This window comes from Arachis ipaensis, chromosome B10 (genome assembly GCF_059453495.1).
Source record: "Arachis ipaensis isolate K30076 ecotype BB chromosome B10, ASM5945349v1, whole genome shotgun sequence".
Lineage (NCBI taxonomy): Eukaryota > Viridiplantae > Streptophyta > Magnoliopsida > Fabales > Fabaceae > Arachis > Arachis ipaensis.
In genome coordinates this window covers 147,320,604-147,339,980 of record NC_142435.1, presented here as the reverse complement: position 1 = coordinate 147,339,980, position 19,377 = coordinate 147,320,604, and the positions used below count along the sequence as shown (strand labels likewise).

General features: G+C 29.5%; 1 protein-coding gene across 1 annotated transcript; it reads right to left on the bottom strand.

The window, feature by feature from the left end:
• Positions 1-4,709: 4,709 nt before the first annotated feature.
• LOC107623507 (C2 calcium/lipid-binding plant phosphoribosyltransferase family protein) lies at positions 4,710-8,258 on the bottom strand. Its single transcript, XM_016325812.3, has one exon. The coding sequence runs from the start codon at positions 7,993-7,995 to the stop codon at positions 4,936-4,938; it is 3,060 nt and encodes a 1,019-aa protein (XP_016181298.1). The 5' UTR covers positions 7,996-8,258; the 3' UTR covers positions 4,710-4,935.
• Between the last annotated feature and the right edge of the window lie 11,119 nt (positions 8,259-19,377).

Below are 19,377 nucleotides of genomic sequence, written 5' to 3'. Positions count from 1 at the left end.
CTGCCGTTAGGGATCCGTTAACAGAATTGACGGCGAGACAAAATTGAGACGATTTTAAAACGTTAGGGACTTAAATAGGACGAAAACGTTGGGGACAAAAACGATACATAAAAATAAATTTTAATTTAATTTTATGTTTCAATAATATCAATTTTTTACTGTACATAGTATTCAATTATTTTTTAATTACATCTAAGTAAATTACACTTAATTACATTACTTTCATTTTAAATAAATTTATTTTTTTATAATTTTAAAGAATTTTGATACATTAGAGAGACAAAAGGTATAATTTATATTTTATTGTATATATATTATTTTTTTCTTTTCTGCAAGTTTATATACTAGTTATTCTACAAACATTTCATAATAATTAAAAATCTTTAAGAGTAAAATTATAAAAAAATAATTTATTTAGAATGAAAGTAATATAATTAAGTGTAATTTACTTAGATGTGATTAAAAAATAATTGAATACTATGTATAGTAAAAAATTGATATTATTGAAGGATAAAATTAAAATTTATTTTTATGTATCGTTTTTGTCCTCAACGTTTTCGTCTTATTTAAGTCCCTAACGTTTCAAAATCGTCTCAATTTTGACCCGCCGTCAATTCTGTTAACGGATCTCTACCGGCAGGATAACATTGAGTCAATTTTGAAACGTTCTACCGGCAGGATAACATTGAGTCAATTTTGAAACGTTAGGAACTTAAGTAAGACGATTGAAACGTTAAGAATAACTTTGAGACTTACCCCAAACGTTAGGGACAAAAACGATACTTTACTCTTTATTTTATTACCTTCTGTACATACACGTTCAATATAATTTATACGTACACTTACATTGTATAGAATCTGCATGTAGACTAACAGAAATTGAATACACATTACACACATACATAAATTATTATACAAAAATATTATATACACATAACAAAATTATTCACTAAATCAATTTTTATATATTTGTGTGAAAATACGATACATATTTAATTTATTTTTAATATATATTTTATATTTTATTATATATTTTATATAAATAATTGAATTAGTAGTAAATTCTTTTTTCACAAATAACACGGTTGATTATTGTATTAGTGCATGCACACATGTTTGAGAATATTCTATATAAATATTGTAATATATGTAGGCCAAAAACTATTAGCTTCATTGCAATCTAACAGGAATTTCTATCATCACTTAATGAGTTTGGGAGATGTTATTAAATTTACAGGAGAAGAACAAAATAAAAAGATAATATTATAGGTAAAATTATTGTATTAAAGTTATTATATAATACAAGAATCATTTATTTATAAAGATATTATTAACTTAATTTTTAACTATTAATTATTCTAATAATATTTTAATAAAAAATGTTATTTGTACACTAAAATTAGTCACTAAAATTAATCACTAATGTATTTGTGTATAAATACATGTGTGGTTTAATTTATTTTTAATATGTATTTATATTCCAACATGTATTTTATATTGGTGGGCTGACTTTGGTGGCTGATTTTAATGTACACGTAGCATAATCTTATTAAAAAAATAATAGATTTATGAAATTTAGGTTAATAAAGACAAAAATGATACATAAATTTAATAAAAATAGCGATGATTGTATCTAATTATTTTGTAAGATTTGAACTCAACTATCTTAACGTGGAGTCAAACTTAACAAGTAACGCGGCAAATTATTATACATACAATTGTACAGCTACTCCTAATACAATTACAAAATTTTGTGCAGAAATGTGCTCCAACCTCTTGATAGAGATCTCACTTAACTTTTATATATAGTCACACAAAAAAACTTAAAATTTATATGCTCAATTTTTTAAATCAAATAATAAATTATTTTATAAAAAATATGAAGTTACATGTGATTAATTATAGATTTATTCAGCTTATTGTATTATTTATTTACTTAAATAAATATTAAAATTTAAATTTTATTTTATATATAAAATAATTTATTAATTAATTATAAATTTTAAATAGAACTCAAATTTATATTTATAGTGAATTATGACTTTATATATTATGAAGATAAATAATGTCTATAAATTTTTAAGATGCTACATATGCTTGAATAAAGATGACACTATTTTATCACGACCTTCAATTATTTATCTAATTTGGAAGAGAGATGTTTTCGAGTAATATTTTATTTTTATATTAATAAAATTAAAATCTCAAATTTAGTATAAAAATATTTTTACAAATTAAATATTAAAAATAATAAATTTTATTCAAATTGATAAACAGCCTCCATATTATTCCATGTTAGTCGTTTTAATTTTAAACAATCTAAAATATTTTAAAAGAAAAGTATAAGTTGACAATAAAAATACTAAATAATGTGAATAATAGATATATCGGATGTTCATTTCATTAGGTGTACGGATTGTTATTTTAATATTGAGATTTAGATGGTTAATTTAAAAATATAATATATTTTTATTTGATTGGTAATTATTCATATTGTTCAAAATGATCATTATTTACCTAACACTCTCCTATTTTAAATTCACGGTGAATCTAAAATATGTTACTGAATTATCTTTCTAGTTCTAATGTATAATTTTAACACGTTAATATAATAATTAAAAATTATTAAATAATTTAATAAATTTAATTAAATTATCATAAAATTAACTACACTAAATTTTTACCAAAACTGCAAGTGACAGTTGTGCCGACAAATCTGAATTCTTAGCGAAGCTGAGTCAATGATATGGTTTCATGACTTATGAGGTATACCACATGCACGCATGTCCTCCATTAATTGGATATTTAGTTAAGTGCACAAGTGGGGATGCTGCAAAACCCCACCTCATCTTATCTTAATAGATTATGGGATTCGAATTTTTTTAATATTCTATATTAGCTATCTATATTTTGATTTACATAAAGTAATTTTATTATTGGTTTAAATAATAAAAAAATAAATTATAATTAGAGTAAAGTATATTTTTTGTCATTGAAGTTTGACAAAAGTTTTAAAAATACCCATAAGTTTTTATTTTGTTTTAATTTTGTCCTAAAAATTTTCGATTTGCATCAAATATACCCCGAACGGCTAATTTTTCAAAAAATTTAAGACTAATTCAACAATAATTTTATAAGAACAACCCTCAACACAAACAAATCAAGCATAGTTTTCATACATTATTGTTAGATTGGTCTTATTTTTTTTGAAAATTTAGTTGTTAAGGGTATATTTGATGCAAATCAAAAATTTCTAAGACAAAATTATAACAAAATAAAACTTAAAAGTATTTTTAAAATTTTTACTAAACTTTAAAGACAAAAAATATACTTTACCCTTATAATTATTTATCGATGAGGTCTTAATGAGAATAAACTAATACTAATCTATTTTATGTGGTAGTAATGATCGTTGCCAGTGTCACATATTTGTAATTGTAGAAGCCATTGTTGTCAACAGGAAAGATTAATTTGACCATCAAATAAAAATTGAGAAATTAATTTAATTGTTATCTGTTAAAATAAATATAAAATCATAATATGAAATATGCTCACATCAATGATTTGACATGTTGACTAAGGGCTAAGAGTGCAATACACGTTATTCTGTTTATAGTGTGTGAACACTAGTTAATATGCTTATCAAATTTATAATTTACTAGTGTATTAATAGGTCTTAGCGTGCTTATTAATATACTTTTTTTTATAAATTAAATATGTATAATAATAAATATAAATTTAATTAAGATGGTAAATATTTAACATTCCAAATAAAAAAGATTTGGATTCAAATATTCAAAATAGTAAAATTATTGATATTTCAAAACTTAAAAAAGTTTTTGTTCCAAATGTTGGAAATAGCTTTTTTTTTCTTTCTTTTTATTTTTTTTTTCTTGTTGACATTGGTTTTAGAGTTCTTGGGTTTGCCGAGATGTGAAGCTGAATAAGTGGATCAAAAATTTTTTTTTTGGTAAAATGTTGGAAATGGCTTTTTTTCGTTCTTTTTTATATTTTTGTCTACATTTTTTTTCCCTTCTTATTGGTTTTAGAGTTCTTGGGTTTGCCTAGATGTGAAGCTGTATAAGTGGATCAAATTTTTTGGTTGCCCATAATATTTTTCAACTCAATAGGTCAATGATTAATTTCTCGTAAATCGGAGTTTCATTTAAAGATTTATCGCTATCTAATGAGTCACTGCATGCACAAGGCGAGATTCGAATCTCCGACACTTACTTAAGCAGACAAGTAAACTAACCACTCGACCAACCCAAGTTAGTTAATAAATGGACCAGTTTATCACAATAAGGATACACTACACCTTGGACCCAAAATTAGAGTGATGACCAAAAACTATAAACGATGGACCAAATTTGGAATCCAAAATGTAGTGATTAACTTTAACTCCGAATAGTGTTGTATCCCGGTCCTTAGTTTGTCATTTTGGGCCTTTGGCCTATCATAATGTATTATAAAACATTAGGCTAATCGTCAATTTAGTGATTGCTTGCCAAATGCCAACTTAATTTTTCTTGTCCTTCCTTTATTTTTCTTTTCATTAAAAAATCCAGAATACAACCCCTTACAATTCAACCAAAATCTCTTTTTACCATTTTTTACTCCTACGGAGTTGATTAATGGAGGACAACATGATTAAAAGGGTTGCGAGCACTAAGCAACTTAATGAGAGAGTTCAATAGAATAATCATGAATGATTTACAAATGATCGAGAATCTATGATCTATATTATTTATTGTAGTTTCATTGTTTCACTTCATTACACTCAGTCATAAGCCCATTAAAAAGCCGGAATGAAAAACGCAAAAAGACCACATTATCACATGCGATGAGTATTTATAATTTTATATAACTTACTAGTGGCTATCCTTTCAAATTAAAGTGTAAATACATACATAACCTAAAGCGAAAGTAAAATTCTTACATGATTCTATCTGACAAAGATGGAAGCCTCCGAAAGAAGTTCAACGCCGGAGAAGGAGACCTATCACGGAAGATAGGGTGCCGAAGATAGTAGAACCCAGCCGCCATCGCCACCATCTTCGACGGCACCAAGTACAGTATCAACGCCACAACCAAGCACAACAAAACAAACATCCCCGTGGCACGTGGATCACGCCACGTCACCAGCGCCTGCACGCGCTCTCCTTGCGTGGCAAAATCTCCTAGCACAGTTTGCACGCGCGCCCCAAGCGTACGCAACTTATCATACCTCGCTCGCACCATCTCCGATGAACCACTGCTTGGCACAGCATCAAACTCTTCATCCAGCTCCTCTCTATCCACCACCTCAGCAAGCGAAATTTTGGGATCAAAATGTGGAAGTGGGTCACGCGAACGAAACCTGTAGTTCCATGCACCAATCACGAAGACGTAGAACAAAAATGTTGGAATGATCAGATCTGGAAACCACACTAGCATAACTAAAAGCGCGTGAACAAGGATCGTGGCCGTTGGATTCTTCCATCCACGTGTATCGTCAATCCACCGTACGATATCGATGACTCCGGCGACCACGTTAATTATCCTATACCAATTCGCACGCACTTTTCTCATGCTGAAGTTGTGAGAATCGGCATCCAGCATGTAGTAGACAACTTCCTTTCTCAGCGGCGGCTCCGATCTCGACAAGTGCATCGCCACCATTTTCACCGCCGTGTTCCGCAGCACTTCCTGTTGCACCACCCCCAATGGCTTTATGTGGTGCATTAGTGGCAGCATCGGTTGTGAGTACACGTGGAGAAAATCTAGCCGCTGAGTCGTTCGAATGAACCTAATTGCTATCTCTATTTCACCCATCTTCTTCAAACCAGCATGTGTCAGGACTAGTAGCGGGTACGTATTTCTGTACACACGACCCGTTTGGAGCGTAGAAATACGGATACGTACCTTTCCTATACGGAAATCGGGTCTAGTAGATTCTTTAGGACTGTCCACTTCGAATACACCCCAACTATCGAATACTCCAATGGTTAAAACTGTGCAAGGATCGTATACCTTCCACGTGTACTGCTCATTCCACTTTGGCTCTAATGTATCAGATACAGTTCGTGTACGTACCCATTTGTTGCCGTATTTGGCTACGCAGTATCCATCTGTTGAGCTTTTACCGTTCACCGTCTTCATCGGTATCAAGTTCTTGCAACCGATTATTCCAAGCTCAACTGTGCCAACTGCTGGCTTCCAAAGTTGCCTCGCCGTTGGGCGAAAATCGCTACACACGTGAGCTGACTCATCCATCACGTGATACCCTCCGTCAAAGCACAAGCGTAAGTGGACTCTGCCTTTGTAAGAACTCTTTTCCTCGTTTGGATCTTCGAATGTGAACCAACGCGACGCGACGTTCCGGTCATCCACTCTCCTTTCAATTGAGGCCAGTGGTATCATAAGAATTCCCATTGTCACCGGCGCTTTGGGTTGCCGGATTTCCAAAGTGAAAACGAGGTCTCCACTAACAGGCTCTGCCGCTACAAAGAGTAAATCTTCATTCCACAAAGCGGTGCCGTTTCGAGCAACGGAAGCCTTTGACTTCAGCACCTGAAATCCAAGTTGAGCTTTAACTTGAAACGAAACCTCCTTTGACGACGTTAACGGCATGATATCTTGAGCTTCAAGAACAGTGGCTCGTAAGTACCACAGCTTCGGTGACTGATACACCTTGGCTCTAGAGTTAACGTGGCCATGTGTGTCACTTTTCCACGCGTCCGCAAATGATTCGTCAGCTTGTGTGCCGAGCCACGTGGCAAGCATGAGATCACCGTGTTGGGCTCCACCTCCTTCTAGCCTGTACCACTGTGGGGCCAAAGGGCTATCCGGTGGGTCCCTCACAGGAATTTCTGTTACGTCAAAGCATACTCCACCAAGCAAGCTTCGACCGTCAGAAATAGCGGGGTCCCACACGGAGACCTCAAGAATGGGGGAAGAATCTGGTGCGTCGCGGCTGAAAGCGAAAGCCTGGTTCCACTCGAATAACGTGGTCTTGCGAGCTGGTCTGGACATGACTTGGTTACCGGAAACCGCTATCTTCACCACCGGGTTACCGTTGGTAGGCAAGTACCTCGCCTTCACCACATGAACAAAGAGGTAGTGCATCTTCTCCACGAGATCAAACGTGGACCGTTCGATCAAAACACTATCGGAAGAAGAAGCTTCCGATGTAAAGCTTGCCGTTGACGCAACCCTTCTTATTGGCTGTGGAGCGTTCATCCCACTGAATCGTACCTCAGAACTCGACCTTGACACCGACGCCGCCATAACATCAACGTTTAAAGGAGGCTGCGCAGGTATTTCTGGTACTCCCGGATCCACCTGATCCACGCTTCCATTTGGTTCAGGTTCTTCATGCACCGACTCAGGTGGCTTTTCAACTTCTGGATCTGCTTTTTCTTCTGCGTTACCGTTTTCAGTTGTCTCTTCTTTAGCCTCGTCACATTCCGGCTTCGCGTCAGCCTCTACCTTCGGTTGTTCTTCAACTTTCTCAGGCTCAGCCGGTGGTTTTGTCTCTGATTCCTGCGATGGCGGCGGCGGTGGCAGTGGTGGCTCTTTCTGCTCCGGTGGAAGTTGAGGCGGTACCTCCTCGTCTACGTAGTAAATCTTCAAGCCAATTTCGCCTTGGATCATGCTGAGTAAGTACTTCTTCTCGAGCGCGTAATATATGAGAGCCTCTTCGCCTTTTTTCACGAACTGCGTAGAACTAAGCTTTAAACGTCCCAAAGAGTTGTTCCTCCGGGTAGGGCCGTGGTTCTTGTCGTGGTAGACGTCGAGTTCGAGAACGTCGCCGAAAATGTCAGAAGGCGTGCCGACGTTAAACGACAGCGTTTCGTTCCAGACAGGGTTGAGGTCGCGAAGCACGGTGTGCGTCTTCCTCCGCTGGCCATAGAAATCGATAACGACGTAGGGGCTGGAAGTTCCGTGGCCATCCTTGGGCAAGAGGTTGCGAGCATCTACAACTTCCACAATGAGTTTCCGAACGGTTCCCATTCTTGCATGTGGCTTCTAATGATTTATTTGTGTTTGTACTAATTTAAGCTGAAGCAATTATTATCATGGCAATGGTGTTGCTGTGTTTGGGAATTCTGGGAGAGAAGAAGGAAGAACGGTCTCAGCGAAGGTATTCCCCTTATATCATTTGAGAAACACTGTGACAATGAGCAGTTAAGCTGGTCAGTGATTATACTTCTATAATATGAAACTATTCTATACTATTTCTTTCTTTCTTTCTTTTTTTTGCTTATTAATGTTATCTATTCGATTTTTATGCAAAGAAAATATTGAGTAAATAAGAGTTGAGAAAGCAAAGAATAAAAATAATACAAAATCCAAGGTATATATTCTTTAAATTTTCTGGCTGAACTTAGCTGTTTTTTTTTTTTTTTTTTTTTTAAAGAATATATGATGATAATTAAATTGGTTTTGTTTGATATCATCTTTCCACTTTTTGAAATTAAGAATAAAATTATTATTCCTATTGATTTGTTATTTTGTTGTGGTCATCTTCAATTTTTTTTAAAAAATAGAAAGGTTATTAAAATTTATTATTTTTTGTCATGAGTTAGTTATTAATATTTAAAATAATAGGATAAAATATATTGTTGAATTACTAGATTAAAGAAATTAGACTAAAGAAATTGAGTTGGTGACTGAGTGATGATAAAAAATAATAAATTCTAATGGTACCTAATAAATTTCAAAAAATATTTATGCATCAAATCAAATTTATTTTATTTGTATAATTATTTTTTAAGATAATAATGTCACAATCAATTTATATTTAAATACTCTAATTTAAATTTAAAATGGTTTTATAAAAAACTATTTTAAGTAATATAATTATAAAAATGAGTATATAAAATGGAAAAATTTTTAAGTGCAGTGTTTTAATAATTTTTAATCATTAATTTTAATTATAAAAATATATATAATTAAAATTAACGGTTAAAATTTATTAAAATAATAATGTACCGTATATTTAAAAACTTTTTTTATGAAATGATTGTTTTTATTATTATTTAATATATGATGATTGAAGTTAACCCAAAAAAATGCTTTTTTTTTTGTGACCAAAAAAATGCTTTTGTTTATATACATAAGTTTTAAATTATTATTTTTATATTACTTACAGTTAGTTATTTTTAACCAGAAAAAAAAATATTTTCTTTAATAATTCCCACACGTGCTCGTAGAGTTCTTTTTCCCCTTTTATCTTCAACTTAATCTCATAAGAAAAATATTTTGAAATCTTCTCTTTTTCAGGCAAAGCTTATGGCACTTAAAATTTACCTATTGCTTTGTTTGAGTTAATAAAATATATTTTAACTAGAATCAATCAAGAAAAAAGGATTACATAAATAACTATAGTCAATAACCAGATTAAGAAAAGCAGGAGTGGAAGTCTTAGCTGTGTTGTTTGAAAAAGATGTGTGGTATGGAAGCCAGAAGTGATGATGAGGGGTATAAGAAAATAATGCATATATAATAAGGTGTATGTGGTGCTTAACTTGATATGCAAGCACCTTTAGACCTTTGCAGCTTTGTGTGTCTGTCTGTCCAATTGCACCATAATTTTCTTTTGCTTTGCATATTAGGTTAATTAATATATATATATATGGTTTCCCTTTCTCTCTTTTTATTTGTATTCTTAGTAGGGAAGATTCTTTGTCAAACTAGGCCTTTGCTTTTTGGCCGTCCCTTGAATTAAAGGTTCTATATAAATTAAGAAGACGAGCGAGAAAGAAGGGCATGGCAAGCCTTTTTCTTTTCCTTCCAACATAAATGGCTTTTGTGTCACCGACTCATCATCAAAGGTTCTTGTCCGTGTGAATACATGTTTAGATATGAATGATAATTGGAATTTTTTGACGAAAAATATGACACTAGCTCTAGCTGCAGCTTTTCACACGTTTCAAGGTTCTAGGGATAATTACGATCGGAACATATTAATCAATGTTATCAAATTGGTCCTTAGATTGAAATATTATTATTATTCTTTAGAAATATATTATTATTTAATTCTTATCCTCGATCGTCATTAGTTCTAGGAAGTTGTCATTACAATTTTTTGTCTCCAAAGTTGTGCAGTTTTCGTTCTTTTACAATTTGGACTGTTGCCTTCAGCGCATCTTGAACAGCTTAATTACTCTTTATTTGTTGGACTGGGTACTTATATGTTACCAACAGTGTATCTGCCAACTTCTGCTAACTCTTATTTATAATTGTATTTTATGGAAGTGTGTTCGTGGATGTGTCTAATAAAAATGTCTTTTTTATAGCTGTGTTTAATAGAAGTGTCTTTATAAATATATTTTCTGGATGTGTCTCTTTATATATGTATTTAAAATATATTAATTATTAGACATATCCACGAACACACCTCCATAAAACACAATTATAAATAAGAATTGGTAAAAGTTGACAGATAATATGTTGGTACCCTATACTTTTCCTATTCACAGGATTATTGAATTTAATTCTCAACTTTCACACTTTTAAATGATAAAAGCATTTGGTTCATTCTTGTTCAATTCAACTAAACCTTGGGTGGTGTGACATTTAACTCTAGTCTCCACTCTCCAGGGTTCTAATCTTTCGTTAATGTTCTTCATATATACTTAGCATTAAATGTATTTGAACATGTAAATAAATCATTGGATATGTTTGTTTGGAAGAAAATGTTTCAAATTTTAAAAATAAGTACTGCCGTATTTGAATAAAAAAATGGTGAAAACTCATGTGTCAGTCGATTTCATATGAAGTTGATACTTAAAAGTCGTTAGATGATTTGACTGATTTGACTAAACTTTTATCTAACAGCTTTCACCTGAGTTTTCACCAAACAAAATAGTGATCAAGTATATCTAAATATGAATTTCATTACATGTGAATTTCATTTACTTTCTCACTATACAACTGAGCTTCATCGTATGAAATCAAGTTAGATTCAATAGACGCTTTGAAAATTGAATAATGTAAGAGTATATACCTATCCCTAAACTCTTCAACAATGGAAAAACATAAGAGAATATAACTAATCCCAAACGCTTCAACAATTGAAAATGGTAAGGGAATAAAACTGCACCAAAATCCAATAGATGTCTCCACAACAAAAGAGCACAGCAAAATATGAATGCTTGTAGTGATGTGCTTTTCTCGTTCCCTTGGTTTGTTCTTCTTCCCTCATCTATGTGCCGTTTGTGCAAAACCATCATCTCATCATCATCAAGTTCAGGTTCAGGCTCTGGCTCGGGCTCAGGCTTAGGCTCGAGATGAATTGAATTTTCAACTTCCGTTACCGACATGGTGTCTTGTTCCAACGGCACATCGTCCGCTGTGGCTGATTCGTCTTCGATTTTGTAGGAGAGTTTCAAACCAATGTGGCCTTTCATATTCTTGAAAATGGACCTCTTGAGAGGGTAATATCTCAAAACTTCCTCGCCTCTCTCCACGAAATGCTTCAAGTCCAAGCAAACTTCACCAAGGTCGCCACTCCGCCGGGTTGGGCCATGGCTCTTGTCATGCTTCACCTTCACGCACATTCCAGTGTAGTTAGTGGAGGCACTGTCACTGCTAATTTAACTTGCCTTATTTAGCATTCATTCATGCCACAATTAATGAATGCTAAATAAAGCAAGTTTTCATTGTTGTCTTTCTAGCATTACCCATTTATTTAATATTAAAACAAGCTTTCATGTGAATTAAGCCCAATCAAAATAATAAAATTTGAGTGAGAGTAATATTTGTTGATATCCTAAATAAAAAGATGAATTCTATTCTATTAACAAAAATAATAAAAAAAATTTAAAAATTAACTATAATATAAATCAACTAAATCAATTCTCTTTTTTTTTTAAATTAAAAAATTAAAATAATAAAAAAATTTATAATCGACTTATTTTCCAACTAATTAACTATAATTAGCTTTACTTCTAGCAGAACTGATATAATAATTAAGACATAGTAACACTTCTATATATTAATTCCGTTTGCACGAGAATATTAAATACTCATCATTTGATATGAAAATAAAAATGCAAAAATTGTAGGAATAATTTTTTCTTAGGAATAAGTTATTTTGAGAATTAGATTTTAAAGTAGTTTCAAACAAATATGAGAATAATTTCTCTCTATTGATAACCTTCAGGCATAAATTAGAATTTTTCTAAACAAATACGCACTTAAAACATTCAATTAAAGATTTTTTAAAAACAAATTTGGAATACACATGAGAATGTTATCTGAATATTTGGGAAGTACTTTTGTCCCACTAATAAAATTTTCTGCTTGTGAGTTGTGACTTGTGACTGACCTTGAGGCTGATAACATCATTCCGCGGTCGGTTGTTGAGTCTAAAAAATTTAACAGTATTGTTGTTGGGTAAAGGTGGTTCTATCTCAAACGACAACGTTTCATTCCAGACCGGGTTCAGATCACGAACCTTGGTCTGGGTCTTGTATTCCTGGGATCCAAATCTAACCACTACGTAGGGACTAGAGCTACCAAAACCGTCCTTGGGCATAAGGTTTCTAGCGTCCAAAATTTCCACCCTCAGTTTTCCAGTTGTAACCATTTTGTGGTTTTTCACTTTTTCACTTTTTCTTCTTTTTGAATTTAAGGGAACCACTTATATTTAACTTATGGAACCATGCATGCATGCTTGAAGATATGTATTTATTGGGCAATTATTATATTTGCATGCCCTTATTTTTGTAATAATTTTTTACCATTAAATAGGTAGAATACATCAATTACAAGTATATATATTTGAATATATAAAATTGAGTGAAAATTTTGATAATGAGACGCACTCTCATGCGAGTTTTTTAATCATTTTCTTCCTATATATATTTTAAAAAAAATCAGTCCTAAAATAAAATAAAATTAAAGAGAATATAATCAATTAGAAAAATTTTATATATTTTAAAAAAATTCAGTCCTAGAATAAAAGTAAAAAATGAGAATGTAATCGATTAGAAATTTTAATTATAAAAAATCAATTAAGGGATGTTACTACTACACCCACGCCGATTACTATTGTTAATATTGATTGGGATTTATCAATAACAGCCGCGATCTTTCACGGAGCACGAATGATATGTGTTTTAAATGTCGGTTATACGAAGAGTTAAAGTATTATTTAAAAGTTATTAGTTTATTTTTTTAGAATGTTCAATTTAGTTTGATATATTTTAATTTTATTTATTTAGTTACTAAATTAGAATTTATGTTTATGAATTTAGAATTTTTCTTTATTTTAACCTAATAAAAATGTTATAAATATCTCAAAAATTATTGTAGATGATATTCAAAAATTAGAGGTGTGAGATATTTTTTTTTGGTTTCGTGATAAAATTATGATATGGACAATTAAAGTTGAGTGAGTTCCTCTCTTGTTGTGTCAAGAAATTACGTCGAAAATAGAGTTATATGAAGATTTCAAGTATTATTTAAAAGTTATTAGTTTATATTTTTAGAATGTTCAATTTAGTTTGATATATTTTGATTTTTGTTTATTTAGTTATAAATTGAATTTTATGCTTATAGGCTCATAATTTTCTTTATTTTAACTTAATAAGAGGTTATAAATACCTCATAAACTATTGTAGTAGTTATATTGAGTGATTAGCGATATGAAATCTCCTTTTTTTGGGTTTCGTAATGAAACTATGGTATGGACAAGTGAGGTTAAGTAAGTCTCTCGTATCTCTTGTTTGGGGAATTGAGTAGACGGTTGAATGAGTTCATTCGATTCAATTTCCAAACTATGATATGAACAAGTTAAGTTGAGGAGTCTTTTTCTTGTCGCATCAAAAAATTGAGTAAAAAATAAAATGACTGTTACGGTGGGTAACCAGAGATTAGTGGGCCGGATGGCGTTGGTTGGCCCAAACGTGTGAGGGAGGCGACTATCGAGTGAACCTGAAACTCGGTGTTCCTCCGTTCGACTTGTACGTGTGGAAGAATGGGGGGTGGTACCTGCAAAGACACTCCGATGCCTAAGTTAGCAAGAGTGTGAGCAAGTTAGAGAATATTGGACTTAGTGATACCTGAGGGAAGTCAGGGTATTTATAGTGGTGAGCCAATAACCACCGCTGGAGTAGTGCCACCTTTTTAGGTGGATAACCGTTCCCATATCTTAGGGAGGTTAAGATATGGCTTTATGAGGTGGTTAGAGAGTTTCTAGGGGCAGTTACTCATTCGAATGAGTGTTATCTGCCAGCTAACCTCGTATCCGACTTCTTTGGAGCAGGTCGTGTTCAGCACCGACTTCTTGGGATGAAGGTTGGTACTGGGTTAGGGCCAACCCTTTGGGTTGGGCCTATTTGCTTGGATCCTAGACCTTTATTATTGGGCCAAGGTATGAACAATGGCTATCTTTATATTCAATTTCAATCTATCTGTTTTGTTTTTATTTCAATTTTAATATATCTTTTTATTTAGTTTGAATTCTTATATATCTTCTTGTTTATCCTCTTTTTCTTTATATGACGCATTTTGATTTATGTTTTTTGAATTAGTTCTCTTCTATGTGTCCCTTCAAAAAAAAGCATCAATTCTTATTCTTGTGTATGTAATAAAAAAAAATAAAAATGTTATAAATCAGATTTTACTTTATCTTTGTTATAAAAAGAAATAGTTAAGAGGAATAAAGAAGATATAACGTAATCATATGAATAAGATTAAGTGTAAAATATAATGATGTGACATATTATGATACATGTTTAATTTTTAAAATGCTTAATTTTAAAATAAATATTGATGGATAAATTTAAATAAAAGAAAAGAAATTCAAGGTGAAACAGTATTACGAGAATTTGAGTAAAGAAGAAAAAAAAAATTAAAACAGTGAAAAAGAAATAAAGATAAAATAAATCAATACAAATGAGATCAATTAGTAATTATTTTAGAATTTGATGTTAGTTGAAAAGAAATATGAAAAATAATATATAAGCTAATTAAAAAAAATAAATTGTAATATTCAAAAATAATTTTTTACGTTGTTAAAATTTAAATTATGTAATATACATAGGTTAAGGTGTTGACTGAGTAAATATTGGTTGAGTAGTATTTTTGTTTCTAGAATTAATTATTGAAAACAATAGTTTATAAATTTGTTAACACCACTTTAACAAAGGAAATCTATATATATTATGAATATGTATATGTGTATGTATATATAATTCTATTAATGATTAAAATTGTCTATTTGTATTTATGCAACTTAAAATTTTGGAGGAGATTACAACATATTATTAGATAATATTGATAAAAAAGCTAATAACTTGAGATAGTTTAATGCGGGTATTGGGTTTTTCTTATTTACATCGTATTAAAAAAAATTAATTGTTATATATATATATATATATATATATATATATATATATATATATATATGTATGTGTGTGTGTGTGTGTGTATATGTGTGTGTGTGTGTAAAGAAAAATTTGATGGTGATTTTGAATTTATTTTTTTATATTTATTCATTTAAAAAATAATAATATAAGTGTTTATCTTATTTAATTTACAATACTCTTATTTTAGCTATTTTATTTCTAATTATACCATTGCATTATAAATGTTAATTTTTGTTTATCATATATGAATATGTAACATAAATTTGTATTTTTCAATAATTATTGAAAAATATTTAAACAAAAATATAATATAGAATAATAAAATATGAGTAATAATTAGGAGACTTAATTTATCCTTTTGAATAAAAATTTAAATATATTTTATTTTTTTAAATGTTAAAAATAAAAAATAAAAACCTTATTTATTTAAATTAAAAAAATAATAATTAGAAGAATAAATTAAGTCTCTTAATTATTTTTATATAAATTAAATAAATTAATAAAAAATGAACTTTGAAAATACTAATAAAACATAAACTAAATAAATATTTTTCATACATCATACGGATATATACATTAGTTTTTATTAACTAAAATTGTTTTATGACCTTGATATTGTAAATAATCTTTACTGTTATATACTTACATTGCTTGGTTGAGTTAGCTGAATGCATCGCTCAAATTTAGAAATGTTTCTTGAACCACAAAAAAAATTTTTTTTTCCTTCCTTTTCTTTCAACAATTTGATTTTTTTTTTCTTGACTCCTTGTTCTCTTTCCATTGTTCTTTTTCTTTTTCTATTATAAAAGTGGTTCCAAGTATCTAACCTACTTTTATAGTTTATCTATCTAAACTTCTTTTAAACATTGAAATGGGGAAAATTCAAAATCTAACACAGTAATTATTGGAATATTTGTTTATATATATATATATCCTTTAGTTAACAAATTTTTCGGTGTATTATATTTGTCGATCATACTAAATATACACTAAAATTAATTACTAATATAAAATACATATAAAAATATAAAATAATATATATTAAAAATAAATTAATAACATATGTATTTATCATAAAAAAATTTAATAATTAATAAATAAATACATAATATTGTTGTATTTGTGTATATTCTTTATTAAAAAAATGACACTCTTCTCACTTAAATGTCTAAATAAGAATTGAAAAAATATATATATATATTTTTTCTCCTTTTAAATCAAAATAATTTTCAGAAACTTTTTTTTTACATTGTCAAAATCCAACTTTGTGTCACCAGAAAAATCTTGGGCTAATTCTATGATAAAAAAATTTTTACGTAAAAAAGAGCGTATAATTTATTTTAAAAAAGTAATAAAAATAAAATACACATTCTATATATTCTATATAAGTATTTAACTATTTCTCTTCACAGTAAAATGCACCAAAACCTTGACCCTTTACGATGTAGACGTGCGTGCGGTCCAGGCACGGCATGCTTCTGCAGGCTGCTGCTCTATCACCAAGGTTGGAGATGCATGCATGTGAACACCCTATAATCTATAATCAGCCGTAACTTGATTTTAATTAATATATATTATAAAAAAATATATAATATTAATTTATTATTAATAATAATTAATTATTATATTTTAAACACATATATAAAAAGATATATCTAAAAAATATATATATAAAAATATTTTTATTAAACACTATGATAAAAAAGATATTTTTATTAGATACATTTATAAAAACACTTCTATTAAATACAGTCATAAATAAGAGTTGGTAGAAATTAACAGAAATGTTATTAGCAGAATTAATATATTATATATATTTTTTATAATTTAGATTAACAGTTAAAATAACTAGAATATCGATATTTTTGATACATTTAAAATTCTTCCTAATCTATATATAATGTTGTAACGTCTAAGTTCTAACTTTTAATTAGAGGTGTTTATGAATAAATTCGATCCTAAAAATTTACTGGATCTATTTTGATTCGATTTAATAGTGATATAAAATAAATTGGGTTAAATCGAGTCTATCTGATATATAATTAATATATATAAATTTATAAAAATTTTATATATTAAAGTAAAAAAATTTTATTTTAAAAAATTAAATTTAATAAATATTACATCATATTTATATTAAATAAATTATTTAAAAAAATATCATATAATACAAAAATATTAATTAAAAAATAAAAATATAATATAATATTACTAATTTTATTAACAAATATATATTTTTATTATAAAAAAATTTATCCTAATTCAAAACATAACTCAAACTCGACCCTAAAATATCATCGGATAAAAATAATAAATTCGATACCAATAAAATATATAGAATCCAAGTTGAATTTTACCCCAGACCTTGAACGCCCCTAGTTTCTAACTACATTTATTTTGAAACCCTCATCCTTCGTATTAAAATATCAAAAGTTTGATGAAAAATGAACTGTACGATTGATGCAACTTTTCTCATATATAAAACCATAATTTTCTAGGTTGCATGGCTAATGATGCATCAAAGTATATATCAAAGATAGAAGATTTGTCAGAATAGCATTATATTGTTCAATGGGAAACTCTCAAGGTGGGTTGGGTTTTGGAAAGGAAGAAGTGTGTACTAAAAGCTTACTTGGAAAGCATTGAGAATTATTTGAGCAAAAAATAAAACATCACATGGCACCAAGACCCACCTATACAACCTGCGTTACACATCACCATCAACTCCATTCAGAGCAAAATTTCACTTCATCTTTACCTTTTGGACTTTGAATTCCACCCCAAAAATGTTTTGGAGGGGAGTACACTACTCATGACTCATGACTCCCCCCACTTCCCATTTTTGCTTATGATCCTGCCTTGCCCTTCAAGCAAGAATTGTACTTTTTGGTGACCACAAATAAAATACATAATTTTTAGTTGAGAAAAACACAAAATAGCCCCTAACAATTATCTCAAAAGACAATGAGATCCTTGATAAAAAAAAAATTCAACCCGGTCCCTAACAATTACTTCGAAATGACGAGACCCATGTGTCAAAAAAGTCAATATTATTTTTTTTTGCACAGAAACTAATCAATCCAAAAAAAGATCAGGAGTCGGATTGGGTGCTTTTTTTTTCTTGGGACCTTGTTGCCGGTATTCACTCTTTTTAGTTCTAATCTATTTGCCTTGTCTTTGATTAGTTGCATTTTTGTTTAAGTAACGTTAGGTAACTAATTTTTTTCGATTAATTTTTAAAAAAATTATTTTGTTTATCTTAAATTTAGACTTTAATCATAAATTTTTAACTATAAATCTTAAATTATAAACCTAAACTCTATAGTTGGCTAATTAAAAGTTAGTTTTTTTAATATTTTTTCTCTTTTTTTATTTTCATTATTAATATTTAATGTTTTTAGTATTTTATAAAAAATATGAAGATAATAAAATATTATTTTTATTTTTATTTTTATTTTTTATAAAATTCTAAAATAAAAAATATTGAAATGTAAATAAAAAGACAAAGAAAGTTTTTTTTTGGTTTTAGTCATAAAATTTAAAAATGATATATCTTAATATTTATTGCTAATTTGGTTCTTTAAATGGTAACGTGGTATGCCAAATGCTGATATGTGACAAGTCTTGTTAACATAATTTAGCTTGCCAGTAAGTATTGTAATTTGCCAAGTCAACATTTAGTTAATTAATAAACATCATCATGAGACTTTTAGGGTAAAAAATAGAGGACTTTTTTCATTGCTAATAACCTTTACATATGGGATTTAGAATTTAAGGACGAAGATTAGCATTTCTTATATATGTATTTTATAGAACCAACAAACATTATTGTTAATAACATTTGGCACAAGTATATATCAAATGCTCAAAAAGTATTTTAACAAATGATTTATAAAATTTCTAAAATTAATCATATTATATGAGCACAAAAAAGTTACCGTATAAAAGATATATATTTGGTATTTATCAAAAAATTTAATTATGCTGATGAAAAAAAAATTGATTATTTTATCAG

What these genes read in the sequence shown, in the direction of transcription:
- LOC107623507 (XM_016325812.3), bottom strand. Translation starts at nt 7,995, where the DNA reads ATGGGAACCGTTCGGAAACTCATTGTGGAAGTTGTAGATGCTCGCAAC.